This window comes from Panthera onca, chromosome A3 (genome assembly GCF_046562875.1).
Source record: "Panthera onca isolate mPanOnc1 chromosome A3, mPanOnc1 haplotype 2, whole genome shotgun sequence".
Classification (NCBI taxonomy): domain Eukaryota; kingdom Metazoa; phylum Chordata; class Mammalia; order Carnivora; family Felidae; genus Panthera; species Panthera onca.
This window is the reverse complement of record NC_138341.1, coordinates 15,658,517-15,685,359: the sequence shown is the minus strand read 5'-3', so window position 1 is coordinate 15,685,359 and position 26,843 is coordinate 15,658,517. Positions and strand designations below refer to the sequence as shown.

The window sequence follows — 26,843 nt, the reverse complement described above, 5'->3', positions numbered from 1 at the left end:
ATCTGGGGCAAATGCACTGTTGGAAAGAAACACTAAATTGGTGATTTTTGAAAAGACTCCATCAAACCCCTCAGACCCCAACTTTCTCGATTTTGTGCAGTAGACCAAAGCAGGATCCTGAACTGACCTATTTTCCCTCCACATTGGGTTGAGAGGGCCAGAGAACTAACCTCAGACCCGTGGAGCCAGCCCCTGGGAGACACATGGATTTTCTACTAAAAGGGCCTTTTAACCCAGCAGGACTCTCTGAGCTCCTGGAGAGACCCTGCCTGGTGCCATGCTGTTGGACGATCCGTGATGCCAGGCACTCAGAGACCCTGCAGTAGGCCCCAAGAACCCTGATAAGGATCTCTTATCCCCCAAAGACAAAGCTGAGGAAACAGAGACCTCAAAACAGGAGTTGCCCAAGGTCAAACAGGGATTCAGGGAAGGGGCAAAAACAGGGCTATGTTGCTGTTCAGGGGCCTCACCTTTTAGAGCTCTGACAGGGGAGTGTGGCTGAGATGGGGACACAGGAGGCTGCATAGTGCCTGGAAAACCTGCTGGGTGGGTGGAGAACCCAGGGCCCACAGTGGCTGGTCCTGCCTGTATAGCCAGGACCCAGGAACGTTTAAACCATTTTTTTTTTAAATATTTTTTAACGTTTTATTTATTTTTGAGACAGAGAGAGACAGAGCATGAACGGGGGAGGGGCAGAGAGAGAGGGAGACACAGAATCGGAAGCAGGCTCCAACTCACGGACGCGGGGCTCGAACTCACGGACCGCGAGATCGTGACCTGAGCTGAAGTCGGACGCTTAACCGACTGAGCCACCCAGGCGCCCCATGTTTAAACCATTTAAAGAGAAACACTGGAAACTGCTGAGAGGCCAAGACACCTCAGGAGAACTTTTTGGTTCCCAATTCAGGCCAATTGAGGCCTGCCCTGCCCACTGCCTGCAGAAGGTGGGTGAGGAGGATGCCATCTTTGGTCTCCAGGTCCAGGTACGAAGGTCATTTGGCGCCATCTCTCATGCCTACCAGACTGCAGGCAGGGCCTGGCAGCTTCTTCCCCTTTTCCCTCAAGGCCATTTGTGCGACACCCAGAGGCCTTCCACAGCCTTCTTGCACAGAGGTGGCTGACTGGTGTTGGAAACCCTGAGGCCTAGGACGTCTTAGGGACTCACGAAGGAGCAGGAACTCAAGCGGCCCTCATCAGATCTGCTGGCCAGAGGCTGTCTGCCCTGGGAAGAAAGCCGTTTATTTTTCCTTTTAGCTAAGAGGACGAAGGGAGAGGGCAGTCTTCCATCGAAAGACACAGAAAACAAACTAACTTACTTTCTTTCTTTCTTTCTTTCTTTCTTTCTTTCTTTCTCTTCTTTCTTTCTCTTTCTTTCTTTCTTTCTTTCTTTTCTTTTCTTTCTCTTCTTTCTTTCTTTCTTTCCTTTTCTCTTTCTTTCTCTCTCTTTATTTTTACAGCCCGTCCTGAGCATGTACCTCTGTTCAAAGTAAGGCCCCAAGTTTCCACCACTTTCTAGCGTGATGGCAGAACGCGAGGGCCTGTGGGAACCTGTACTTGGGGAAGTGAGGACGCAGGGACCCCTTTGGCAGTCGAAGGAGAGGCAGGGGAGGGCTCCATCGGTTTAAGGCCCCATCACCCCGGGGCCCCGCACAGCCCGTAAAGCTGTCCCGCCGCCGCCGGGATCTCGGAGTCGAACACACCTGGAGGACGCTGGGTGCCCACGCCCAGAGGGCGCTGTAAGATTGGCGCCCACGGTCGAAGACCGACGCCCGCTCCTCCCGCCCCTCTCACGGTCAGCGCCCCCAATATACTGAGCCAGGGCGGAAGGGGGTGCCCCGATCCCGCCACCCGGGAGCAGCGGAGCTGAAACGCCACTCAAAACAGCCTGTGGGAACCACAGCTCCGGAGGAAGGCGAGGTCCCCCCGGCGGTGCGGGAGGGGGCGGGGATGGGGGCGGGGCCGGGACGCCGGGGGTGGGGCGTTCCAAGGGGGCCGGGCTGGGTGGCTCAGAGGGCGGGGTCCTAGGGGGTGGGGACTGGGGCTGGCCCCGAGACTAGGCGAGCTGGGGGTGGGGGGCTAGTTTTTGCAACGGCTAAGGGCCTGCGGGTTTATTATAAGGCGGAGCTCGGCGGGAGAGGTGAGGGCTGGAGCCGAGCCGGGCGGAGAGGAATCCAGAGGTAGAGAGCGGACTGCAGCCGGCGGATTCCGCAGCCCTTGCCAGGGACAGCCGCGCGCGGGGCATTGCCCGAAGGGTGCCGTGCGCAACGACCCGGCGGAGCCGGCGCGGAGCCCCGCGCAGTCCGTACCGCGCGGCGTCGCCGCGATCCCCGCAGCCCGCAGCGCTCCCGCCGCCGGTCCGGGCAGCATGAGGCGCGCTGCGCTCTGGCTCTGGCTCTGCGCGCTGGCGCTGCGCCTGCAGCCAGCTCTCCCGGTGAGTGCGGCCCGGGGCCGGGCGGGGAGCGGCGGGAAGCCGGTGTTTGCAGACTCGCCGATGCCTCCAGCGGCACGTGGAGGGGGAGGGGAAGCGGGGACTTGCCTTCCCGCGCTAGCCCGGCGTGCCCGGGGACCGTGCCCGCGAAACCGGGGTCCCGCTCCAATTGCCTCCGCCGTCGGTGGGCGCCGCGCGGGTTCCGCCGCTACGGGAGGGGGGCTCGGGCGCCCCGCGGAGAGGAGCCTGTGCGGGGGCCCCGCGCTCAATTATGTGAATCGGATCCCCGTGCGCTGGTGCCCACTAGCCTGCGGCGGCTCCCGGGGTCGCGAGTTCCCATCCAGTTACCCCTGGCACCGCAGCAGCCGGGGTCCCCGCCGGCGACCCGGGAAGATGCGGTGACCGCGGCCACCCGCAGACCCGCGGAGCCCGGGCTCCCGGCCCCTTCGGCTCAGGCAAGTTTGGGAGCAGCGGGGCCGGCGCGTTGGCAGAGGAGCCCGGGCCAGGGCTGCGCGGGGGTCGTGGTGGCCGCGGAGGTGGGATCCTCGGCTTCCCATCGGCTGCCCTAAGGGAGCTGGGCAGAGCTGGCAGCGGGAGGTTCCGCGAAGTTGGTCCCGGAACACCGGAGCCCCGCAGGAACCCAACTTTGGGGCTGCTGAAGTTGTGTTGCCCGCTGAGGGGTGCGGGCGGTGCTGGGCACGGCCAGGGAGGGCTGCGGCTTCCCCGCGAGTGGACCCCGGAATGGCTCTTCCCCTCCCCCGGCCTGGCTTTGTGCTGTAGCCGCGCGGAGGGAAGGCGGGTCCCTTGGCCCGCCCAGTGGAGCTGGGGGGAAAGAGGGACAAATGTGGAGCCCTTGGCTGGGGGAGGAGGCCTTTGGGTAGGACTCCAGCATCCACCTTTGGCGAGGGGTGGGTCCCCTCTGAAGAGGGACCTGGCCGACAAAGAGCATCCCAAGGGCCCCCAGAAAGTGATCTCCCGCCCCCGCCGCCGTCCGCTAGCCCGCCTTCCCCAATGGGGGCGCTTTGTTCTCGGCCCCTGTAACCCTTTCCTGGGAACCGCCCCGCAGCGCCGGCCCCGCCGTGGGCCGGGACCTGGGCCGCCGCCAGGTGTCAGCGCTGGCCGCCGGGTGTCCACGTCCACTCCCAGCCCCCACACCCGGTGCTGGAGTCCCGGGGCCCTCCCCGCGGGCTGGGGCGGCCATCCCCTGGGATGGAGAGGGGAGGTGTGGACGGAGCGGGGGGCTCTTCCCCTTCCGGAAGTGGCGGTCTCTCGCTACCACATCTGGACTGCTCTACTTCCCCAGCTCTTGGTGAGGGAGGCACGTGGGCAGGGAAGGATCGCAGGAAGGGGGAGGGGTGCCGGGTCCTCCACGGGTAATGTGGCATCTGCACAACTCTCAGCAGTGCCGACCCTCTGTAAACGGGTCCCTCTACAATAATAGAAGCTACCAGCTGTTGAGAGCTTTGGGGTATTTTACAGGGTCTGGCTCAGGTGAGGTGTTTCCCAGGCTTATCTGTGAAGTGCCCCCCCTCCCCCCCCCACACTTTTCCAGGCGACTGTTGTGTTTGGAACTATATTTTGAAGTACAAGGACAGGGTCCCTGATACTTCTTGCATTGCCGATGAGTTGGATGGAGGTGGGGGGCGAAGGGTGCCAAATCTGGGGGAGCCATGGGGACAGATAGGATTTCTGAGCTGAGTCTCCAGTGCACTCCTGGCTTTCAGATCCAAGAAGTTGGTATCTGGCTTCTTCTCTCTTTAGAGTTGCAGCTTGGTAGGACTCAGATTGTGCCTTGACTCATAGTTCATACTCTGGAGAGGAGAGTGGAGATGTGTGGCTTAATTCGGTGGTCCACCTAGCGTTACCTGGATACTCCACTCTCTACAGGTCCAAGACTGGGCCTCAGCAGAGACTGCGGAGGTGGGGTTCCCCCACCTATTTCCAGCTAAAATCAGGAGTGCGGGGTTTGGTTCTTTTGCCTGCCTTGGTTGAGGCTGGCATTCTTATAAGCTGGGATCCCAGAGTGCCTGTTATATGGGGGAGGCAGATGGGTTGTGAGATTCTCTGTGGACTGTGTTTCCCAGAGTCTCCTGTGTACTGGGTAAGGGCAGATGCTGCATTAAGAGGCATTATTTCTTGCCTAGAAACTTTGACACATTACAGAGGGCTGGGAGGCAGTTGAGTCTCAAAGGGGAGAGGAGGGAAGGAGGACGGCTTATTAGAGTGTGGTGGTAGGAGGACTTCCTGGAAGAGGTGGCTGAGCAGAGCCTGAAAGCACTAAGCTTTGGGGTCAGGCGTTGGCTTGGAGCTTAGGTTTTCTTTTTTCCTTTTATAAAGTTTAGTTTGTTTTCTCTTTCCCAGACCTGCCTTTTCCCTCTTACAGTGGGTGTCCATGTTGGGTTAAAAGTGGGGGCATAAGGTGGCATAAAGTCCCCGCCCCCTCCCCCCTTACTAAAAGAAACTAGGCAATGGGGTTTGCCTAAAATAGGAGGAGTTGTCTACAGGTTGCAGAGATCTGGTCCTCTCCCAGGGTTCACTTTGGTCCCAGTGGGAAGCAGGTCAGAACCCCCCTGGGGACCAGCGAGGTAGGGTGTGATCGTCGGCACCTGATTTTGAATGGGCAAGAGAAGGCTATTAGGGCAGAAGTTTGCTTAAAACCACTCCCAAGAGACAAGAACAGGTTTGTCTGAAAAGGTTTCTGTGTGTGTGTGTGTGTGTGTGTGTGTGTGTGTGTGTGTGTGCGTGTGTGTGTGTTTCCTGTGGTCTTTTGTTTCTTCCATGCCAGAAAAATTGCTTGTTCTGGAACAGTTATTTGCTGTTTTCCTCTCCTTCCCTTTTCTCTTTCTTGAAAGGCATAAAATCCCTTTTTGCCCTAATTATGGGGGCCAGTAGAGACATTTTCCTAAGGCCTGGTAGGGTGGGTGGGGGTTGAGGGAGGCGCTAAGTGCCTCCTCTCCTCCTGGGCTCAGAGCCTTCTAGAGGTGATGTCACTCCTGGCTTCAGGAGGGTGGGAGGGTGGAGCTGCTTTAAGTCTCTACCTGTGGCTCATGGTGGGTTCCAATAAAACCTCATTAACCAAGATTGGTGGGGAGAGAGATGAGAAAGGAGGGAGGCCTGGAAAGAATTAGTGAAAAGCTTGAATTTTGTAGTATTTTATAGAGGAATGTTTCCTATTGCAGTTTCGGATTCTGAAATCCCTTGGGAATGAGGTATCCTTGGCATCCAGGTTTTTTTTTAGTGAGCTAAGAATCCATATTGACCTCAACTTTGGGCAGGACTCTCTACAATATTTATTTTCCTTCCTTTATTAACAAAAGAATACTGGGGCGCCTGGGTGGCCAGGCAGTTAAGTGTCCGGCTTCTACTCATGAGTTCAAGCCCCACATTGGCTCTCTGCTGTCAGCACTTTTTCTCTCTCTCTCTTTCAAAACAAAACAAAACAAAAAAAAAAAAAAAAAAAAAAAGAGAGAGAGAGAGAGAGAGAGAGAGAATACTAAGCATAATTTAATCTCAAGATGCCAGGGTCTTCTTCATGGTTGTCACTGTGTTAGGTTAGGCATTTCTGTCCTGGGTTTCTTGAGCTCTGAAGAGCATTTTGCCCCTTGCTGGGTGCCCCCAGGGTTGGTACCTTTTGAATTCTGGTTTGCTCTATTTCTCCCCTCATCCCTGACAACAGCCAAAAGTGACAACTGTGGGCCTAAGTGTAGCAGGCAGCTTTTCTATTCAATTCTAATTTGCACTGTTCTCCAGCAGTACTAAGAAACTAATCAGATATGTCAGAATGATTCCTAAGACATGAGTTTTCAGTGCTGAGTGAGAGTTTCACTTGTGAGTAATGTTCATGATCTGTGATATGTGGAGTGGTGCCTCCATGGACCCAGCTGGGACCTCAGCAGTATCCCTGATAGTACCTGGAATAACGAAGGCTGTCAAAGGGCATGCTTACAGGCTCTCTCGGTGAACAGGTGTGGATGATCTCTGGGAGGAGGCACCTGTGACCCTGTGTTCCGAGTTTCTCTTCCTGGCTTGAGTTGTAAGTGACTCGCGGGTCACAGGTAGCCTGGACCTGGTGAGGCTAACTTACAAGTCTCCATTGGAAGGGCCCTTACTCTTAGCTTGGGTCCTGTCTCCATCGTGTCACCATGTTTTTTCTGGGTTGAAGTGCATCTTTCTTAGTGCATGCGTACTGTTTGGCAGGCCAGAAACGGCTTTGGATTAAGTAGAGCTCCAGGACCAAGTCTCAACCCTGCCACTAATTTACCATGTAACCTTGGGTGAGTCACTTCACTTCCAAGTCTTGATGTCCTCTGTAAAGTGGACATCATACCTGTTCTCCCTGTCCTTTGTCATTTGCATATTCATTTCATAATGAGTGCTTGAAAGTGTTTGGAAATGAAAGCGCCAGAGGAAAAGTTAGCTATCGATATAATTAGAGGCGCCTGTAATTGGGTGCTGATTATTGAGTGTTCAGTGCTTTTCTTACCTTCTTATCTCATCTTTAAGCCAAACCTTTACGATGTATGTCATTGCCATCATCTTGTGGATGAAGCCTATAGACGTAAGCCCCTCTAAGGGGCTGATGTGCGAGAAACAGGATCTGTCCATATGCGTGGGCGTATGTGTATGGCATTAGTGAACTGATGGACTGTCAAGTCTCCCCAGTGAAGCCCAGCATAGGAGGCTCGCTGAAACTTGTGAGGCCCTTTGGGTATTTGCTGTTCCATCCTGGAGAGCCATGGGTGTGCATACTTTGGATGGAGAGGGCATTGGGCTGGGCTGAGCTGGCCTGAACGGTGCCTTTAGGTGAACCCTGAGCATTGGCAACATCCTTGGCTTGGGTTGGGTTCACCCAGTGGTTTAGGGACGGGCAAGAGTTGCTCCCTGGAACCTAGGTCAGGAGACAGTGAGCCCATGGGGGTAAGGTGGGGTGTGCTCCCAGGTCTGATACCCGTGCAGGGACCATATATATGTTCTTGGCTTGTGCAAAGAGGCCTGATGGGACATCCCATGTTTGCATGGTGCCTGCGTGCTTGTCCCCAGAGCAACAGCCAGTCTGCACTGGCTTTCATCTTAGGCACTGAGGAAACACTTTCAGAATTAGTAGATCCTTTTTAAAGCTGGGGAGGTGGGCACCATGGTATTAGCCAGATGCCCAGATACCCAGTACTCCTGGTTCCTGTGCTGGGTTTCCCACCTGGTCCCCTCCAACACTAGGTCCCACTGCAGAAGCAGCCCCGTAAAGAATCAGTCATTAAATGATTTCTAGTCCTGGAACCTTGGTAGTTTTACAGAACGCACTGTTTCCTGATTTCTTCCTTCTTTTCAACAACCAATTTTGGAGTCTTGGGTTGAAAGCCCATCCCCCCTTGAGGGACTGCCTAAGTGTGTCTAGGGAAAGGGAATGGGATTAAGGGAGTCTGTGGAAAGAGGGCTTTTGGCGCCAGGATCCTGTGCCCTGGAACAGATTCAGCACGGTGTCATTTCCCTGTCAGCTGTCCCAGGGCTTTCCATGCGAGGATGCATTCTGGAACCTCCCTCGGAGCGGGCTGTGGGTGCCCTGATGATGCCGAGGGAGGGCAGGCATGGATGCATCGCTCAACACAAGGAGGCACATTTGAGGCCACTGAGGCAAGACCCTGCACCTGGGTCGCTTCAACTCGGCACCTTCGAATCCAGGAGACCTGGGAAGTCTCCCGCATGGCCCCGGGATGGCCGGCTCTATCTGCGTGATGGAGATGCTTCTGCCTGACCTCAGGAAGCTTACGCTGGGTGGGCAGTAGGCACTAGAAGTCCCCAAAAGAATAACCTTTCTAGGCCCTAGACGGGGCGCTTAATTAGCTCCCCTGTTCTCAGTGCTGTGGGGCCCAGAATGAGCCGGTGGTGGGCAGGTGAGGGGTGGCCTGAGGGGAGGTGGGCTAAGCTCCCTCCTGCTGCCTGTCAACACTGTGCAGGTCTGGCAGGCCAGGACGTCTGGAAGGCCGTGAGTGTGTGGAGGCAAACTCATGGTGGGGGGTGCAGTGGGCAGTTTTGGGGCTCGGGACCATTGGGTGCGGAAAGGGGAAGGCTACTGGCTGGACCTGCTCCTGGACTCAGTTGTCTGCCCCGGGATGTTTCCTGTTGACTCATGAACTTGAAGGCTTTCAGATGCATCCCCTTCTGCCTCTGGAGCTTATTGAGGGTCTCTGTCCTCCTGGCATTCATTTACGGTTCCAAGGGCTGCCTGATTCTATGGAGAGGCTGCTCCAGTGCTGGGAATGCTCTTGTGACCCACCTAGGGCTGCGGCCCCACAAGAGGCTGTGTGCCGGCTGGTGGGCCTGCAGGCCGGGTTGCAGCTACAGCTGAGCTTGGCCTGGGTGGTCTCGACTCTGTTTCCTCATTGGGCTTTCCTGCTGGGTAGGCTGCAGCCTGAGTGTCTTGGGAAACCTGGTCACCACCTGTCTGCAACTTCCTCTTCAGAAGCTGGGAAGCAGTCTTCCTCTCTTCTTTTCTGGTGGATTCTCCCCTTTTTAGCTTTAACCCTGATGCTCCTCCATCCCTGGTGTTAGGAGTCTATGGAGGTTATTCCTACGGAGAAGGATGGCTAGGACACTTGTCCTTCCTGGTCCCAGGTTGGCCCCTGACTGGGTTGGGCAGGTCTTTGTCCCTCTGTGCATCAGTTCCCCCATCTGTCCCCTCTGGGGCCTACTTCCTCTTCTTCAGCTCTGAGACCTTGTCCTGGGGAGGATGAAGGTGGTAATGGGGGACTTGGCCGGGGCTTAGGGTCCTCTACCATTATTCTTCTGGGGACTCGAGGAGACACTCACTGCCTGAGGAGTCATCTGTGGGGGTGGGGGTCAGGGCAGGCTGCTTGGAGGAGGTGGCCTTAGAGTTCAGTGTGGGAACCAGAGGTGGACAGAGGACACTGGGCAAGGTCAGGCCTGGTGATGCTCTCTGCACACACCCAGGGATCCTGGCCCCCTGCCCAGGTCCGCTCATCAGCAGGAGCGGAAGCCGTGTTGGGCAGGTTGGGGCAGTGGGGCAGGCAGGCATATTTATCACTTCACTTGTTGGCTGAGTCATGGTGCCAGGCCCACAGATCCACCCAAGCAGCCTTGACCATGAGCCCACTGTGTGCTAGACAGGGTAGGGGAACCCAGCAGGACTAACTAAGGCTCTGATGCCTGCCTTCCAGCCTTGGCCCTCCTCTTTTCTGCTGAGTGACTTTGTGCAAGGGCCTGTCTTGGCCTCAGTGAACCCACCTATGAAATGGGAGGAGGAAGCAGAGAAGCATAGGTAACAATCATGCACTTGGTGTGTTTGTGGTATCCTGTGGTTGTGTCACAGGACTGGTGGGAATCAGGGCCGGGCCTGTCTCTGTTCCCGGAAGCATTCTGCTTCAACCCTTGGGGGTCATGAGCCCTCTTTGGCTTGACCAGATTTAAAGCCCAGAGCCTGGTGCCTGCCATGTGCATTGCCTTGTGCAGGTGGGGAGCGGACCACACCTGGTCCAGGAGCACATGCAAGAGAAGGTGGCCATTACTGGGACCAGACAGGAGGGTTGGTCCATGCAGATAGGCCAGAGGGGCAGTGACAGTAACGGTCGTTCACTGAGAAAGGGTTCATTCGAGTCCCACAGTACAGCAGTTTCTAATCAGGAGCTCAGGCCATAAGGCAGGTCATGCTCTGGCCAGGGTAAGTGTTAGGGGAGGTAGTCCCCAGATGGGGGCAGTGGGAGTGGCAGAGACTGCCAGTTTTGCTCTGGGACCATTCTTGGGCCGCACTGATCTCCCCGGGTGTTAAGAGAACTGTCCCACCACAGTGATGTTGAATTCCTAGTCTTTCCCACTCAGGTTGCCTTTCTGTGGCCACACCGGCCCTCTGCCCCCTACAGCAGACCGAGGAGATGGAGTGGTGGGGCCTGGGTGCATAAGGAGGGAACTTCTGGAGGGCCAGGTGCACTCATCGACTCCAGACCTAGCACATGCTGGGCACTGGGAGGCCTTGGGGGACTTGAGGACTGCTGCTTCCATGCCACCTGCGCCACGGTGGCCGCTGATGCCCAGGGCCTTGCCTGCCCATTTGGGGACTTGATTGTGCCAGTCCTATGGCAGGGGTGCAGAGGCAGCACTGGCTCTTCTCTCTGCAGCTTGTCAGCATCCCTGGTGCCCAGGAAACTATCTGGGGCCTTGGAGTCCCATCTCTGGGGAGTGTCCCCGACGGGTATGTGATCAGGTTTGGGCTCGCAGGGCCCCAGGCTGCGGGTGTTTCAGGAGCCTCTGAGACTGTTGTAGAGGCTGACGTCAGTCCCCCTTCTCCCAGAGAGACATGCTGGGGTGTGGCACCGCCATCTATGGTGACCGCATCTCCTCCAGGGCGCGGTGCAGGCATGGTCTGGGCAGCAAGACCTCCTGGCTGGCCAGGGCCAACGGGTTGTGGGCCAGACTAGGAGAATGGGCACACCTGCACTTGGGCGGAAGGAGCCGCCCCAGGCTCTGCCCCTGCCTCTCCGCCCACCCCCCACAGGGTCTCCAGAAGTAAAGGGTGGGTGGGCCTGGGGGAGGGGCATCCTTGCAAAGTTTCCCTGGGGTCTCCTGGTTGTTGTAGTAAGGTCCTGGGACAGCCCTGAGTCTGTGTCCTGCGCCCTTGGAACTGTGGGAGGAGCAGAGAGGCTGTGGCCTCACCCCTCTCCCCTCTACCTGTTTGGGAACAGGGTCATTCTTCAAGACCACTCTCTAGGGGCTGGGGGGCAGCAGGGGGGATGTCTTGGTCCACCTTTCCTCCCACTGTGAGGGCAGCAGCCTGAGCTGATTGCTTGGGTCTGCCTGCCTTTGGGGTAGTTACTGGGGCCCAGTCTGAGGTCCTGAAGCTGTGGGGCTGGGCAGGCCAGCTGGGATCCAGAACCGGCTGGCTGGTCAGCCTAGGTAAGTGTCACGGGGACTGGAGAGGTGTCATGTGGAGGCTGGGAGGAGCACAGGACATGGAGATTGGGCAGTCCAAGTCATTACCAGACTCCATCATATCCCCCCCGAGTACCTTGGGCATGTTTCTTCACTTGCCCCTAAGCCTCAGTTTCCTCGGAGGGCTTTTGAAAAGACCCCAGGAACTAATGTACGTGGCATGATTGAGAGTCCCTTCCTTACCTGGACTCAGAGGAGCAAGTCTGAGGGAGCTTTGGGCCTGACTCTGTTTAGAGAGTCCCCTGGGGAGCATCCCCCCCACCCCGCCCCCGTGGTTGTGACTGGAGGAAGGGGTACAGTCTGACCTGGCCTGGGTGTATAGTTACTTCATGTGAATGGCTGGCTGGTCTTACCCCAGTGTGCTGATGTAATAGGGCCTGAAAACATGGCTTTTGCCCCTTCTCAGAAATGTGAGCCTTCGCTGGCAGGCCAGACTTTGCTCGCCTCTGCCTGAGCCTCTGCCAGGGGCTGGCTCCTGACCCCGGGGAGGTGTGAGCTGGGCTGGCGGGCGGTGGGGGGGAGGCCAGACACCAGGGCACCTGGGCCGGGGCTCAGGCCAGCCGAGCGGGGCCCTGGGACTGTAGGGGACAGCGGCTTGTCCCCAGAACGGCCGACTGAAGGCTGTCCCGGCGAGGGAGCTGGGTGAGGCCAGGCTGCAGGATGTGGGGGGAAGGCCTCACTTCTGTGGTCCTTCTTCCTTCTGCACTTGCCCCTGTGCCACCTCCCGTGGAGACGATGGCTCTTTTCTTCCTGAGGGTAAGAGAGCCACGTGGCCCCCACTGAAGGGTTGTTAACCGCATGCCTGCTGGATTGCCTGGCCTCAGGCCCTCTCCCTAGCACTTCACTGGCTGTATGCCCTGGGACAAACTGTCCCCTTTGCCTCAGTGTCGTTATCTGGAGGATGGATACGGCACTGGAATCTAAGGTTATTGTGAAGATTAATTAATTCGGCTAAAGTGCTTAGATTAGTGCCTGGCACATAGCACACAATACATATTAGCTGTTTTTTCCCTAAGGCCTAATTCAGGTATTTCTGTTTTTCCAGTAACCCCCAGCCCAGGTTATATCCTTGGGTGCCTACTCCCACCCCATGACTGTCCCGGAGCCCTGGGCAAGGTGTTGTGGCTACTCCACCTGCTGGGTGACTCCGGGCTCCCGAGAGCCCCCCGAGCTGCATGCACAGACACACCGTCTGCTGTGTGCACATGCCGCTGGTGCCCGGGAGCTCCGCGTGGGGCGTTTGAGGCTCTCTGGGCCTTTCAGCCATCAAGAGGCCCCTGGCGAATGTTAGGCTGACAGTGAAGGGGCCTAGTCTACTTTGCTGCCTTTGAGGTGGGATCCCACTGGGAACCTGGGGAGCGAGCCCAGCCGATTCAGACCTGGTCTTCACAGAAAATTTTGCCTTCTCTTGCAAAGGCCAAAACTCCATTCCGCCGTGGTACCCCCACGGGACTCCTTCAAGGATACTCTGCCCTTCCCGTGTCATTGTCTGGGCTTCTACCTCAGTGCCTCATCAGTCTGACTTGAACTTTATCCCAGAGGCAAGTTCCCAGGCTGGCCCATTATTCTTCTGTATGTGGGAGGAGAAGCCATGTATGTCTGTGGCTCAAAGTGGGAACAAAGGGAATTTAGTCTGTCTTTCTTAGGTATGGGGTTGGCTGGCGACCACATTCTGACACAAGTTAAAAAATGTGCCCTTGGCATCTCCCGGCCTCTCTTGCAGTCCTTTCCCATCCTCCAGGGCTCCTACCCACCCCCGGTGCCCCCGTTCTGGAATTAGCTGCTCCCCTGTATACAGCTGATTTATACTCTAGGGTGAGCGTCTAGCACCCGATAGTTTTACCAGAGGCATTTTAAAGGGGACACTGTGCAACTGCAGGGACACTGATTGGATAAATTTGGGTGAGGAAGTGCCCCCATCCCTGTCTTTGTGCACAGCTGGAGCCCCGGCTGGCTGCAGGTGTGTGCAAAGCTACTAGTTTCTGGCCCTGTGAAACTTGAGGAGACTTTATTTAGACAGAGCTGGGGGAGGGTATCTCTAGAAGCCCACACGCCAGAGGTGTCAGGCCCCCAAGCCCGGTGGCATCTGGAGGTTAATCAGCTAGAGAGCAGTTCAAGGGGCCCCTGTGAGGGCGGCTGGGGCATCCAACACTGAGCTTCTGGTCTTTGCCGCCTCATTAGGACAGCCAAGGCTTGGGAGGTACAAAGCTCTGGAGGCCTCAGCCACTCCCTCTGTCCTCGTGGGGTGCCATTTGCCATCCCAGAGTCCCCTTTCTTTGGAACACCTCTAACATCCTGCCTAGGCCATAACCCCCCTTGGGAAGCTGAGGGCAGTGACACCGAGTCACTGTGATCAAGTACCCTTCTCCCTATTTGTCATGGTGGGTCCTCCCCCTGCTGAGCACTGTGTTTGTGGGCCACAACCCCTCAGGTGGGCAGTCCCCTTGATTTCCCAACCATAGACTTGGAACCAGGAGCCCCCTTACTATCACCTATTGTACCGATGGGGAACTGGACAGAGATTCTTATCCAATGTCATCCAGTAAGTTGGGAACAGAGAGCCCAGGCTATAACCAGGTTTTCCTGGTATTGGGTTTGGTCACTTTCCCCTGGCCACCCCTTGTCTGACTCCCAGGGCAACCCTGGCCACAAAGGCTGGCAGGACCGGGCTGGGCAACCTTGCTCCATGCCCGGTACAAGGCTCTTGGAGGTGGGGAAAAGCAGAGGAACGGGTCTTCCGGCTCTGCGGCCCCACACCCAGCCCTCAGCTGGGCCCGGCTAAGTCGAGTCCCAGCACGCGAGCCGTGAGGCGGTGCCAGCTCTGTGGAGGGGTGAGTATGGGGGTGCTGGTGGCAGTTCTGACCTGGCTTGGGCACTGGGGCTGGCACTGGCTGCCAGGACCCTCACCACCTCAACACAAGTCTGGCCTCTCCAGGTACTCCAAATGGGCAGAATGGGGCAGGGCAAAGGGCTCTGCAAACTTGACCTCCGGTTTCCCATCTGTAAAGCCCAGTATGGATGCTGCCCTGTACCCCAGCCCTGCCCAGGAATCCCCCAACTGGTGAGGTCTGTGTCTGAGTGGCAGGATGGGGACAGCTCCAGTGGGTTGTGTGTGTGTATGGGGTGAAGGGCACATCCCTGGGAGGTCCCCTGAAAGGTGCTCCCCACAGTGGAAGTGCCGATGGGGGCTGGGGGCCTACATGCCCTCATGGGTGCTCAGGGTGAAGGCAGAATAAGCCCCCGTCTCCCACCTGCCATTCCCTGGGCCCCTGCCGCCCTGGGCCATGCCCATCACACCCTCTGCAAGTCTAGGCTTGACTTGGTTTTGGTAGAGAGACACGGAGCTGATAAATCACTGTGCCTGTCAGGCCGGAAATGCTGATCCTGTCTGAAGCACTGGTGGGGCCCCTTCCTCCTGGGAGTGCCTAAAGCAGGGTGGATTTCAGGGTCTTGAGGCCAAAACTGGGGGAGATCTGTGCCTCTCAGTGGCCTAAGCATGTCTCCCTGGCAGCTCCCAAGTCAGGAGAGAAGCCTTCAGAGAGAAAGTGATTTATCTGCTACTATCCTGATATCCTGGGCAGGAGGGGAGCCCGGTGTCTTCCTGGGCCCGGGCCCACGGTCCTGCCCCTTCCACCCAGCCTGACATGGCCACCCCTATACCACTCTGGCCCTGCTGACAAGGAGTTGGGGCCTCTGCTCCCAGGTCCCAGCCTAGCCTGTCAGAGCACTAAGGGAGTTTAGGGTTCTCCCGCCAAGCCCCTTCTGTTGTCTAGAGGGAGGCCGAGAGCTGCCCGGGTCAGCAGTACTGGGCAAGGGAGCAGTAGAGCTAGACCTGCCCTGGGGCAGCCACCCTGGTCAGGCTCTTTCCCCCTACCACCCCTGGCTCTGCTCCTCCCCTTGAGAACCCTTGGTCCAAGATGCTTTGGGTTTGACCTGCCTGGGCTCTCGGGACTGTGCTTAGGCCATGTTAGCCAGGGCTATAGGAGGGGGTACAAATGATCCCCCAGATGAGGAAAGCAGAGTTATGTTTATAACTGCCATAGGGCACCAGGGTGTTGGGTGAGCTGCAGGAGTGGGGTGGTGTGTTCTACAACATTCTCTAGCCCCTGTGACCCCTACCCCTGCCTCCCATTCAGGCAGGTTCCCCTGGAAAACTGCACAGTGGCTCTGCAGCCCCTGCTCCCCTCCCTGGTGGGCCCACCCTGGGAGATCCTGCTTGCTCCTGCCAGGTCAGTGCCTCGGGCCTGGGATACCAAGGAGGTCCTGCAACTCTGGGCAGGCAGGACAGAGGCTCAGCTTTGTCTCCCGTTTCTCGTACCCCTAGGAACCAAAGGGGTCATGCCTCTAGAAGTTCAGGGTTTCCTTAGCTCCATGGTGAGACTCTTTTACAGACGAGGCAGGTACTGGGATGTACTGTTTGTGGGGAGTGAATGCATCAGAAGTACAGAGAAATGTTCCAGAGCCTTCTTGGATCAGTTTGCCCCTAGCGCTTGTTTACAGGGCTCTGTTGCTATTTGGTGCCTCTTCTTTGAACACTGCACCTGAGTGAGAGTCTTGGGACCTTTGTAGGGATTTGCCTTCCCCAGCACCCAGGCCCTGGGCAACTCTGGGTCAGACATTTTCCTGTCCAGACTATTGTTCTCCAAGTGTAGTCTGCATACCACCTACAGGACCCGGGATCTTGTTCAACATCAGAGTCCTGGGCCTTTGCCCCAGATCCACTGTATCAGCCTCAGGGATGGAGCTCAGAAGACTTCTGATAGTCTCCTGCTGATTCCTAGGGACCCTGAAGAAAAGAGCCCATGGTCTGGACAAAGGTGATGCTTTGGATTTCACCTTCGGTCAGTTTGGCATCCTGATGTACAGGCAGGGGGGTAAAGGCTAGGGTCCTGCAGCTGAGACCTCAGACCCCAAGAGTTATGAACTCTAGGTATATGAGGGGTGGGGGAGGGCTCTGCCCATTTATTTACCTTAGATCCACAGTTCTGACCAAGAAACTGAAAAGGTAAAAATTACTTTAAAAAATGTGACTCTCTTAATCCTCCTTACACGATACTATACTTTGACTTATTTTTTATTTTATTTTTGTTTTGTTATTTATTTTTGAGACAGAGAGACAGAGTGCAAGTGAGGGAGGGGCAGAGAGAGAGGAAGACACAGAATTCAAAGCAGGCTCCAGGCTGTCCACAGAGAGCCCGACACGGGGCTCGAACCCACAAACCGTGAGATCATGACCTGAGCCCAAGTCAGACGCTTAGCCGACTGAGCCACCCAGGCGCCCCTCGATACTGTACTTTTAGCAGTGTGTTGGTTGAGAGAGCAATGCGATCCTGTGAACTCAGTAACGCTTTCTAAAGGATTTGTGCTTTAGCCATCACTTAAGTCAGGCAGCAGGTGACACATGTCAGTGATTCAGGGTGTGGGTTGGAAACCACAGGTCCAAAGGGACCCATGGGCTGCAGTCGACGGGGTGGCGCGAGTCCAGGGAGCAGGTGGACAGACAACGTCTTCCATCAATCCAGAGTTAGAAGTGGCTGGGTCCACCGTCCTCACTTGAACCTCACTGAGAGGTCCACTTGGCATCCTGACTTGTGACACTGCTATGGAGTTCTTGTCCCCAAGGTGTCTTCGAGGGATGCTGCCTGGGTCCCTTGGGTCCTTCGGCTGGCCAGGGCAAGCAGGCTACTCAGATGCAGGCTGCCAAGGAGAGTGGCCCTCTTTATGGCCAGTGCAGGGTGAGGCTTGAGGCTGTCTTCTTGACAGCTTCTTGAAGCTCTTCTCCCAGCCCTCTGTCCTTGGGAATGGCGGGTGCCAGCCTGATGCAGATTCCCAGCCCCTGGCAGCTCTGACCCGATGCTTGTCCATGCCCTCCCCTGTCAACCTGTGAAGTCTGGGCTGGCATTGAGGTCCCCTCGGCTGCTGGGGGTAGTGGTCAGGAATTTTTACTCCGTGATGCGCTCATCTCGTGGCTCCTGGAGCTTGTGGCTGTGTTGGAAAGACAGGCATCTTAAAATAGATGGGCCAGAGGGAGAGGGACGTAGGTGAGCAGAGCACGTGGCACACTGCTCCGTGGCCTTGGGCAAGTCCATCACCTTGTCTGTTTCAGTTCCTTATCTGTGGGAGATGCTAATCTCAAGCCTGTCTGCCTCAAATAGAAGGGTAAAGGTGGAAAGGGGTGGAAAGTGTTTTCAGTGTCAGAGAATGCCTCAGTTTTTCATACCTTCTTTCCTGATCTGCTGGAGCCCTGACCCCAGGTCAAAGCCCCTCAGGGTTTTGATTTGTTATATGAAAAGTGGATTTTCCTAGGATTTGCAGAGGTTAAAGGGCCCCATTAAAGGTATGAGCTGGGCGCCTGGGTGGCTGAAGTGTCTGACTCTGGGTTTCGGCTCAGGTCATGATCTCACGGTTTGTGAGTTCAAGCCCAGCATCAGGCTCCACACGGATACTGCAGAGCCTGCTTGGGATTCTCTCTCCTTCTCTCTCTGCCCCTCCCCTGTGCAAGCATGTTCGCTCTCTCTCAAAACAAATAAATAAACTTTAAAAAAAAAAAAAAAAAGAAAGAAAAAAGGTACGAGATGGTTGGCCTTCACCTTCTCAGGCAGCTTGAAGCAGGTTCCAAGGTGGGCCCACCTGTCCCCGAGCAGCTCCGAGCTGTGGCCACATGGTCTGGGAAGGACCCAGGTCAGGCAGTGCTGAGGAGAGCCCTGAATGAGGCCTTGGGGGCAGCTGGCCACAGGCTCTTAGCACAGTGGCCTAAGTGAAACTGGAAGTCTCACCCAGAATGCTGGAGTCAGCTGGTACCTAGTGATCCAAGTTCAAACTCAGCAGTTTCTGCTGATTTCCTCCCCAGGGAGCTGAGGCCAGCACAGGTTCAAGCTGGAGGGGATTGGGAGGTCACTGCAGCCCTTCCCCTGATGGAGACCCAGCCCTCAGAGGGAGGGGCTGCCCCCGAGGCCAAGGAGCTGGTTTCAGTAGAGAAAGCGTTTGCTTAAGAGCTTGTTGTGTAAACAAGATCGCCGAGGGATAAGCTGAGTAGAGTTGAGGGAACAAATTGTTTTTAGGGACCGGGCAGATCCAAAGTCTTATCAAGTGGTGAAAGAGGCCCAGCTCTTGGGAAACTGCTAACCTGTTGAGGCTTCTCCCTGTAGGTGAGAGGCCGGGCCTCCCTGGCTTTTGCCTCCAAGGGTGACATGGTCCCAGTGCATGGAGTCCTCTGTAGGCCTGCATCCCCTCATCTGTGAAACAGGAGACTCTGGTTTCTGCTGGCAGATATGGCTCTCATGACAGTGTGCAGCTGAGGCTGGTCTGGCCGGGCCCTGACTCCGTGCCATGTTGAGCAGCATCTCTAAGGGATGGAATCAGTGCATTGGGAAAGGTCGCTGTTGGTCTCCTAGGGCCTCCTCAGGAAAGCTGAGGGAAGGCAGAGGCAGTGGGCAAGAGGGAAGTGGGGTGTTAGTAAGTATGGGTGGGTGGGGGTCCCCTGAATGCTTGGGCCTCCCCTTGCCCCGCCAGGCTGTTGGAAGCAGTCCACTGTGAGCCTGGGATGGGAGCATGTGGGGGTGAGGGGACCCACTCTGCCTGCCTGGTGGGCAGTATTCTTTGCTACGGAAGGTTTAGGGGAGGCTTCGAAGCTCGGTGGAGACAGGACAGGTGTAGGAAGCACCACCTGGGGACAGTGTAGACAGGATGTGGCCTGCGGTGCAGGCAGAGGGCAGGGACCGTGCCAGTTCATTTAGATGGGCCGTGACAGCTCAGACAGGCCCTTCTCGGGCCAAAACCTTTTTCTTTGGGGGGTGAGGAAGAGGTAGGGTTTGGGTTTTGTACTTTCAGAGGAAGCTCAGTGGTATTTCTAGCCTGGTGGTTTCTACACATGTCTGAAGCTTCCCTCCTGACCTGAGCTCCTGGAAGCAGAGGCTCCACCTGGGCCAGCTCTGCCCCAGGCAGCCTCAGGAGGCCAAAGGTCCTGTCCAGCTATCCTTGCTCTGCTTCCTTCAAGGGTGAAACTCCGTGGCCTGTGGCCAGGATGTGGCGATGCCTCTCCCACTGCGGAGGCCCACTCCCCGGAGCCCAGCCTTGGGCGGAACCTGCCTCTGACAAGTCTGCACAGAGCCTCCTGTGAGCTGGCTCCCTCCTGCCTCTCTTCCACCCATCTCTGCCTCTCTGCCGCCTCCATCCCTAGGCAGGCGCCAGAATCCTCTTTCCCGCGCTGAGCCGCGCTGGCTCCCCGGGTTAGAGCAGTGGCCCTTGTTGGTGGGGAGTTTACTGCACGCCAGGCTCCCTTAGGTTCTTTATGTGTATAACCTCCTTGAATTTTTGCAGCCATCCTGAATCGTAGATATTACTACTGTCTCCATTTTACAGATGGAGAGACTGAGGCCATAAGAGGTTTTGTGATGTCCTCAGGGCCACGCTGGGTACTCTGAACTGTGCTGCTTTGCCTCTTTGTTCATTCTTTGTTCTGGCCCCTGACACTGGGGCCCTCGAGATGGGTGTATCACGAACTCATTTGGGTCAAGGTTGTGTTGCTGAACGGACACTCATCGCTACCCTTCCTGCCACCTGGCTTGTTGGGTCTTCTCTTCTCCAACCGCTGTTCTGGAACTAGTATTTGGGAGCTCTCCGTACCCCCACGCCGCCCTCCTCCAGCTTTCCGCGCAGGCCTGCTCGGCCGTGTGTGGTGCGCCCTGCCTCCTCCCAGCCCCGCTCTCTGGGTCTGCTGGTGCAGCTCCTGTCTCAGGAATTGGGGAGGTGTTTGCACTCTGGCACCTGCAGCCTCTCAGCCGGACCAGGCAGACAGCATTCCTGGGACAGCTGTTTGTACACGGGGTCCATTCCAGGCTCGTGGCTCGTTTGTCGCCACCTCCTGAGTGCAGGGCCTCCTTTAGATCAGTCTCATCTGTCGCCAGCCTAATGGGCACCCTGTCCTTCCTTCCCCAAGTGGGTCTGCGTCCTGTCCTTCCTGTGGATGAGAAAACAGACCAGGTGTGGGAAGAAGCATGTGTCCTGCGTGGCCAGCCCTGCCTCAGCACAGACGACTTACCCGTGCCCGTCCCTGCCCTCACCCCCCCCGTGAGGCCCTCAGTGTCCATACCCTGGTGCTCAGCATGCTTTGGAATGTCTCTCTGGAGTCAGGGTGTTGGGGGATTGTTCCTGAGGCTCTTAAACCTGTCTTGGCCCCTGAGGCTCCCTGGCCAATGGCCCCAAGACCTGGTTTTCAGTGTAGGGTGAGCTGACAGGGTCCCATTGTGGCCACAGCCTGTGTTCCGAGTAATGGCATCTTCTGTCTGCTTTTCTGAGAGGTCTGGGGCTCCCTTACCAGACTGAGCCTCTTGGGACAAGAGCCCTGCCCCCCTCAGGTGTTTCTGCACCCCTAGTACCTAGCACAGGGCTGTGTCATCATAGTGTTCAGGGGTGTGGGGGGGACCAGAGGGTGGCCCTGAGCTGTGGGTTCCAGAGCCACACACAAGGGTTTCCTTCCTGTTCTATATGTGTGTGGTGGGGGAGCTCACTCAGCTGTCTAGGACAGGGACCCCAGAGTAGTAGGGCCTTGGCCAGGCCTCCACTCATACCCTTTTCTGATCCTTTTCCAGCAAATAGTGGCCACAAATGTGCCCCCTGAAGATCAGGATGGCTCTGGGGATGACTCTGACAACTTCTCTGGCTCAGGTGCAGGTGAGCTGACATGGGGGCCCCATCCCAAGATGGCAGCGGGCCATGAGCTGGGGGTGGCGGTCAGGCAGCCCCCCGGCAGGGTCTGAAGGGTGATGTTAGGGAAGAGAATGGGGTCCACGCTGCAAGGAAAAGGCATGTATGGGTTGCGGGAGTGAATGTTGGGGTTCCAGGAAGCCCTGGGGACTGCCTGCTGCAGACAGACTTGGGCTCATCTTCTCTCTACTCCCTGGGCAACCTTTGGAAAGGTGGACTTCTCCGAGCCTCTATATCCTCATCTGTAAAATGGGAATATGTCTTGACTTCGTACGATTGTTGGGAGCTGTAAGGTAACATAAAGCCTGGTGGCATGTAGATCTTCCATAAATGTCCCTTATCTCCCCCTATTTCCCCTTTCCCTGGGGGAGTGAAGTCCTTGAGCTAGAGGTGGCCATGGAGGCCTCCCAGAGGAGGTGTTCTTGACCGAGATTTTGGAAGAGGGCTGAGGCCATCCGTGGGGAAAGTGGCCGAGGTAGGGGCCTGGGAGCTGGAAGGTAGGATGCAGGCCTCTGTTCTTGGGTGGCGGGGGGAGGCTGAGCCTTTCTGGGGAGAGGGCAGGTGGAACAGGGAGGGGGCCAGAGAGGAGTGTGCACTGGGGACAAGGCATTCAGGCCCTGAGAGTGCCCCCACCCAGGGAGCGAGCTTCATTAGCCACAGGAAAAGTTCCTTCCCAGACGGCCTTGATGTCTCATGGTTCCAGGGACCAGGCTGTCCGCAGGCACGTGCAGCAGAAAAGAACAGCTGTCCTTGTCCATTTTCCAAAGCTGAGTTTAGCCTCAGCTCGTTCTGCCCTGGGGAAACCACTTCTCACAACAGGGTTCGCTAGGCTGGCCTGGGAGTCAGAGCCGTGGGCCCTTGTCCAGGCCTTCCTCACTGCGTGAGCCTGGCTGGGCCTGAGGTCTGGGCGTCCCCCACTCCAACAAGCTCTGCCTCTGGGCCTGCAGGTGCTCTGCAAGATCTCACCTTGTCACAGCAGCCCTCATCCACTTGGAAGGGCACGGAGCTCCTGACGGCCGTGCCCACGGCCCCAGAGCCCAGTGGCACAGATAACACCGCCACCTCCACGTCCATCCTGCCGGCTGGAGAGAGGCCTGAGGACAGAGAGGCAGTGCTCCCGGCAGAGGTGGAGCCTGGCTTCACGGCCAGGGAGAAGGAGACAACCCACCCACCCGGCGAGACCACGCCACCGCCGACCACTCACCAGGCATCAACAGCAAGAGCCACCACGGCCCAGGGGCCTGTCACCTCCCATCCCCACAGGGACATGCAGCCTGACCACCATGAGACCTCAGCTCCTGCAGGACCCAGCCAGCTCGACTCTCACGCGCCCAGCGTGGAGGACCGTGGTCCTTCTGCCACTGAGAAGGCTGCTGAGGATGGGGTCTCCACTCAGCTCCCAGCAGGAGAAGGCTCTGGGGAGCAGGTGAGTGCTCACTGGTGTCCTCTGTGTTTCCTGGGACGTTAGTACCGCTGGCTTGGTCATCTGGCACACTCAACACCCTGTGCCCCTTAAGCGTGTCCTGTTCCCCGCCAGGAAGACAGGCTCACGTGGTCCCACCTTCCCCCTGCCTCCAGGGCCGAGCCCAGAGCAGGACAGACTAAATATGAGACCTGAGCAAAGGAGTCCTTCAAGATCCCCTAAAACAGGGCTTCCCAAACTTAAGCAGGGCCCCTGCTGCGGGGCAGGGGAGAAGCCCTACCAGGTCTTTCTTTAGATCTTAGAGTCATGGTCATTTTACACTTTACATTACAATGAGCCTATTTATTTTCATATAAATACAAGTGCTTTGTCTCACTTGCTGTGATATCTGCCACAGCCCAGCCAGGGTCTGGTGTGATGTGGTGAGAGGTGTCCCACTTTGGGGTCCCCGAGGGCTGGGTTGGGTGTGTCTGAGCTGGTGGCAGCGGTGACCAGGGACTCCTGAGCTGCTTCTGGGTTTACAAATAAAACTGGATGCTGCTGCTGGTGGTGGCCCTCCGCAGCCTGCAACTGTCCCTGCCTTCCCGTAGGACTTCACCTTTGACATATCTGGGGAGAACACAGCCGTGGCCGCTGTGGAGCCCGACCAGCGGAATCAGCCCCCAGTGGACCGTGGGGCCACGGGGGCCTCCCAGGGCCTCCTGGACCGGAAGGAAGTGCTGGGAGGTGAGTTCCTTTCAGGTGGGTGGTAGGGGGGTGCATACCGCTGCTTGGGGGTCGGGGCGCTGGAGTGGGGCTGAGCGCGGCCACCTCGGGGACTGCCCGGTGTGAGGGAACTACTGCCTAACTGAGCTGAGCCGGCCTCCCTGCCCACCCCCCAACAGGGGTCATCGCTGGAGGCCTCGTGGGGCTCATCTTTGCCGTGTGCCTGGTGGGTTTCATGCTGTACCGGATGAAGAAGAAGGACGAGGGCAGCTACTCCTTGGAGGAGCCGAAACAAGCCAATGGCGGGGCCTACCAGAAGCCCAGCAAACAGGAGGAGTTCTATGCCTGACAGGGACGGGGCTCTTCCTGCCCCTGCCACTCGCTAGGCCCCCACTTGCCTCTTCCACGAAGAACTGCAGGCCCTGCCACCATGCCACCTCCCCGGCTCCCTGCCCACGGACTTCCGGGGCACGCTGGGGGCTCTCCTCTGCTTCTCTGACTTCTGCCTGGAGACTTGGGCGCAAGGGCTTTCTCGCACGTGACTTTTCTGCCACCGCCAGCACCTGGCATCTCATCATTCTGACTCAGTTTCTCCAACCTGGAGCAGCCCCTCCCCGGACCCGATTCTGGAGACAAAGGGGACCCTGCTGCTTTGGACCTGGATGGCCCGCTTGGCCGAGGGCTGGCCCATCTGTCGCACTTGCTGGTGGAGACCAGTGGTCTGGGGGCACATTTCCACCCTTGAGTGGCAGGGAGAGGAGTTCGGAGCTCCATCAGAGCGACGTTTTGCGGGGAGGTCTCATTTAGATACCAACTTGTTTTTGCACATGTTTCCTCTAGTTTCTTTGTTCATAGCCCAGTAGACTTGGTTACTCCCGAGGTAAGTTAAGTAAGTTGATTTGGTTACCCCCATCTTGCTTCCCTAATCTACGGCGAGGAGACAGCATCAGGGTTAAGAAGACTGTTTTTGTTGTTGTTGTTTTGTTTTTTAACTAGGAGAACCAAATCTGGAAGCCAACGTGTAGGCCTAGTCTGTGTGTTGTCTCTGAGTTTGTCACTCACGTGTGCAACAGGGTATGGAATGTCTGTCGGGTGGCCCCATTGGGGGGCTGGCTGATCCTGGCAGCCGTGGGCAGTCACGTCTGGAGCGGTCACGCTTGTGTCCACGGACTCGGGGCCGCTGCCGTGGCCCAGGCTGCCGCGATGTTGAGCTGTGTGAGGACGGAATCCCGGCACCTCAAGCTGGGGACCGAGAAGAGAGGACTGTGGGGTGAGCGAGGTGGTAGTGGCCCCAGAGAATCTCCTGAAGACCGAGCCCTTCCTTTGGTGCTGTCTCTGGGGCACATTTTCTTCCAGAAGGTGATGAGAGGGGCCTGGGCACACCTGGCATGGAGCTGCTCCACGTACGACCAGGTTCACCTCTGATTAGCTCCTGTGGCCCTGCCCCCTGGGCTGGAATCAGGAATATTCCAAAGAGAGATAGTCTTTTGCTTTTGGCAAAACTCTACTTAATCCAATGGGTTTTTCCCTGTACAGTAGATTTTCCAAATGTAATAAACTTTAATATAAAGTAGTCATGTGAACTCTACTTGCCTTTGCCTCTTCTCTCTGTGCTGGCTGTGTGGACCAGCCTTTTCTCTAAACACAAATGATATTGGGAGACTTGGCTAAAAACTCTATGCCTTTATCTTTCTCGTGGGGAGGGATGCTGCGGCCAGAGTCCCTCTGATTTGTTTCCTTTTTGTTTTTCGTCTTTGCTGAAATTCTGCTGGAGGTCGGTAGGTTCAGCCAAGGTTACATAAGGCCTGATATGAATTTCTGTGTTGCCAACCTCGATGCACTGTCTCCTGAATGGCTTACGAAGCTTTGATGGCTTTGGCACAGCTTTACCTGAGGCCATTGGCCCCGCAGAAGCCTGGGGCCAAGGCCTGCTCTCGGACACCTTGGACAGACCTCCTCTCACACCTTTGCTAGGACCAGAGCCTCCAGCCCAGTCCTCCTGGGAACTCCCACGCTCGCCTGTTTGACAACGTCCCGCTGCTCTGTTGGACGCTCCAAGAGGGGGGCCATCTGTGACTCTGAGATGCTCCGCCAAGCAAAGGGAACCCGTGCTCTGTGTTCCATACTGAGACTTTCTGCCCGGAGTGTGTGATTGGACAAGACTCGGGGGATGGGGAAGGGGTCTGTGACTGCTCATCTCTGCTCCTCCCTGGGATGGGCTGAGCCTGTGGCTGGGCCCATTCATGGAACTGTAATAAACAGCACTTGTCATTTTGGGCTGTGGCGGTGGTTGAGTCTCTTCTTGGCCTGGCGATGTCCTTCCCTGTCACTTTCGTGGAGAGAGACTGGTTCTGGGCTGTGATGTGCCTCGGTGGGGAACAGTAGGATCAGTGCCAGTCCCTCTGCAGTGAGGGAGTGCTGTGTCCCCCCTGTCTGGCCTTGGTTGTCCTACTTCCTCCCAGGGGTCTCTGTCTCCTGCCCAGATCGTCCTTCTTGCTCTCCTAGATCCTTCCCTACCTTGTGGACATGAGAGCTTCCTATTGACTGAAAGTTTGCTAGCTACTCTGTGCACTCATTGTCATGCAACACCTGAACGCTCCCCAGCAAAGTGCCAAAAGCCTAAAAATGTCTACATGGAAAAACTACAGTGAAAATTTTGGAAGTCGAAAAAGCACAATGCACGGCAGGAGCCCAGTGTCCTGAGGGCACCTGGCTGCCCTCCCCTTAGAGTCCCATCCAGGCTGCCACCCAGCCCCTCAGCTGCCCCTCTGTGGCCGGTCTCCCTGCCTGGGGCTCCTGGCATCGGAACCCCTGGCTTCAGGTGCTATCCTGAACCCCAGGTGTGTCCTGGGAATGTAGGGCAAGAGGGACCATTCCTTCCAGGGCCCTGCACCTGTGGGTGGAGTGGGGACAGCAGGCTCTGGGCGGCATTGCAGAGTGAATTATACTTTCCCCGACATATTGTGCTCAGTGTTCGGAGGCTGAGACAAAGACCTTAGCTCATCCATTTGTTCTACGTTGAAAACACTGAATGCGTATTTTCTGCCAGCCCCTATTTACAGTTGTAAATAGGCAACTTGAATATTAACACTTCTACTGAGCTCACTATGGGCCAGGGGCTGCTCCACACCACACCTGGGTTATTTCATCCACCACCGACAGCTAACCCATCTCTGAGACCTCACTACCGTGTGCCCCCTTCACAGACACAAACTGGCACACAGAGGAAGCAACACGTCAGTGAGCAGCGGAGCTGGGTTTGGACGCAGGCAGCCTGGCCCCCGAGTCCACAGTGGGCCGTGCACACACTGAAGGCAGCACTAGGACTGAGAGGGCTCGACGTCCCTTCCACATGGGACCTGCAAGGTTCCAAGACCCAGCGTCCACCTGCTCCCATCATCTCTAAATGGCAGAGCTGTGCCGCTGCCCACGGCTTCTCTTGCTCTGCTAATTCCCTTTCTGGGTCTGTGCTCCAGCGTGTGGTGCTCCGTGCTTTGGCCGTGGGGTGCTCCGGCCGTGGGGTGCTCTGTGCTCCCGCCGGGAGCACCCCCACCAGAAGGCATTACCCAAACAGGATGGTGCCATAAAACCAGGTTCACTCAGTGAACCTAACAGAGAAGCGAAAATGTGAAGGGGGTTAACATC

General features: G+C 56.9%; 1 protein-coding gene across 1 annotated transcript; it reads left to right on the top strand.

Annotated features, from left to right (window-relative positions):
* Window positions 1-2,064: 2,064 nt before the first annotated feature.
* Window positions 2,065-25,475, top strand: SDC1 (syndecan 1). The gene is made up of 5 exons (XM_060649382.3): window positions 2,065-2,431; window positions 20,956-21,037; window positions 22,018-22,496; window positions 23,084-23,219; window positions 23,378-25,475. The coding sequence occupies exons 1-5, from the start codon at window positions 2,366-2,368 to the stop codon at window positions 23,545-23,547; spliced, it is 933 nt and encodes a 310-aa protein (XP_060505365.1). The 5' UTR covers window positions 2,065-2,365; the 3' UTR covers window positions 23,548-25,475.
* Window positions 25,476-26,843: the final 1,368 nt, after the last annotated feature.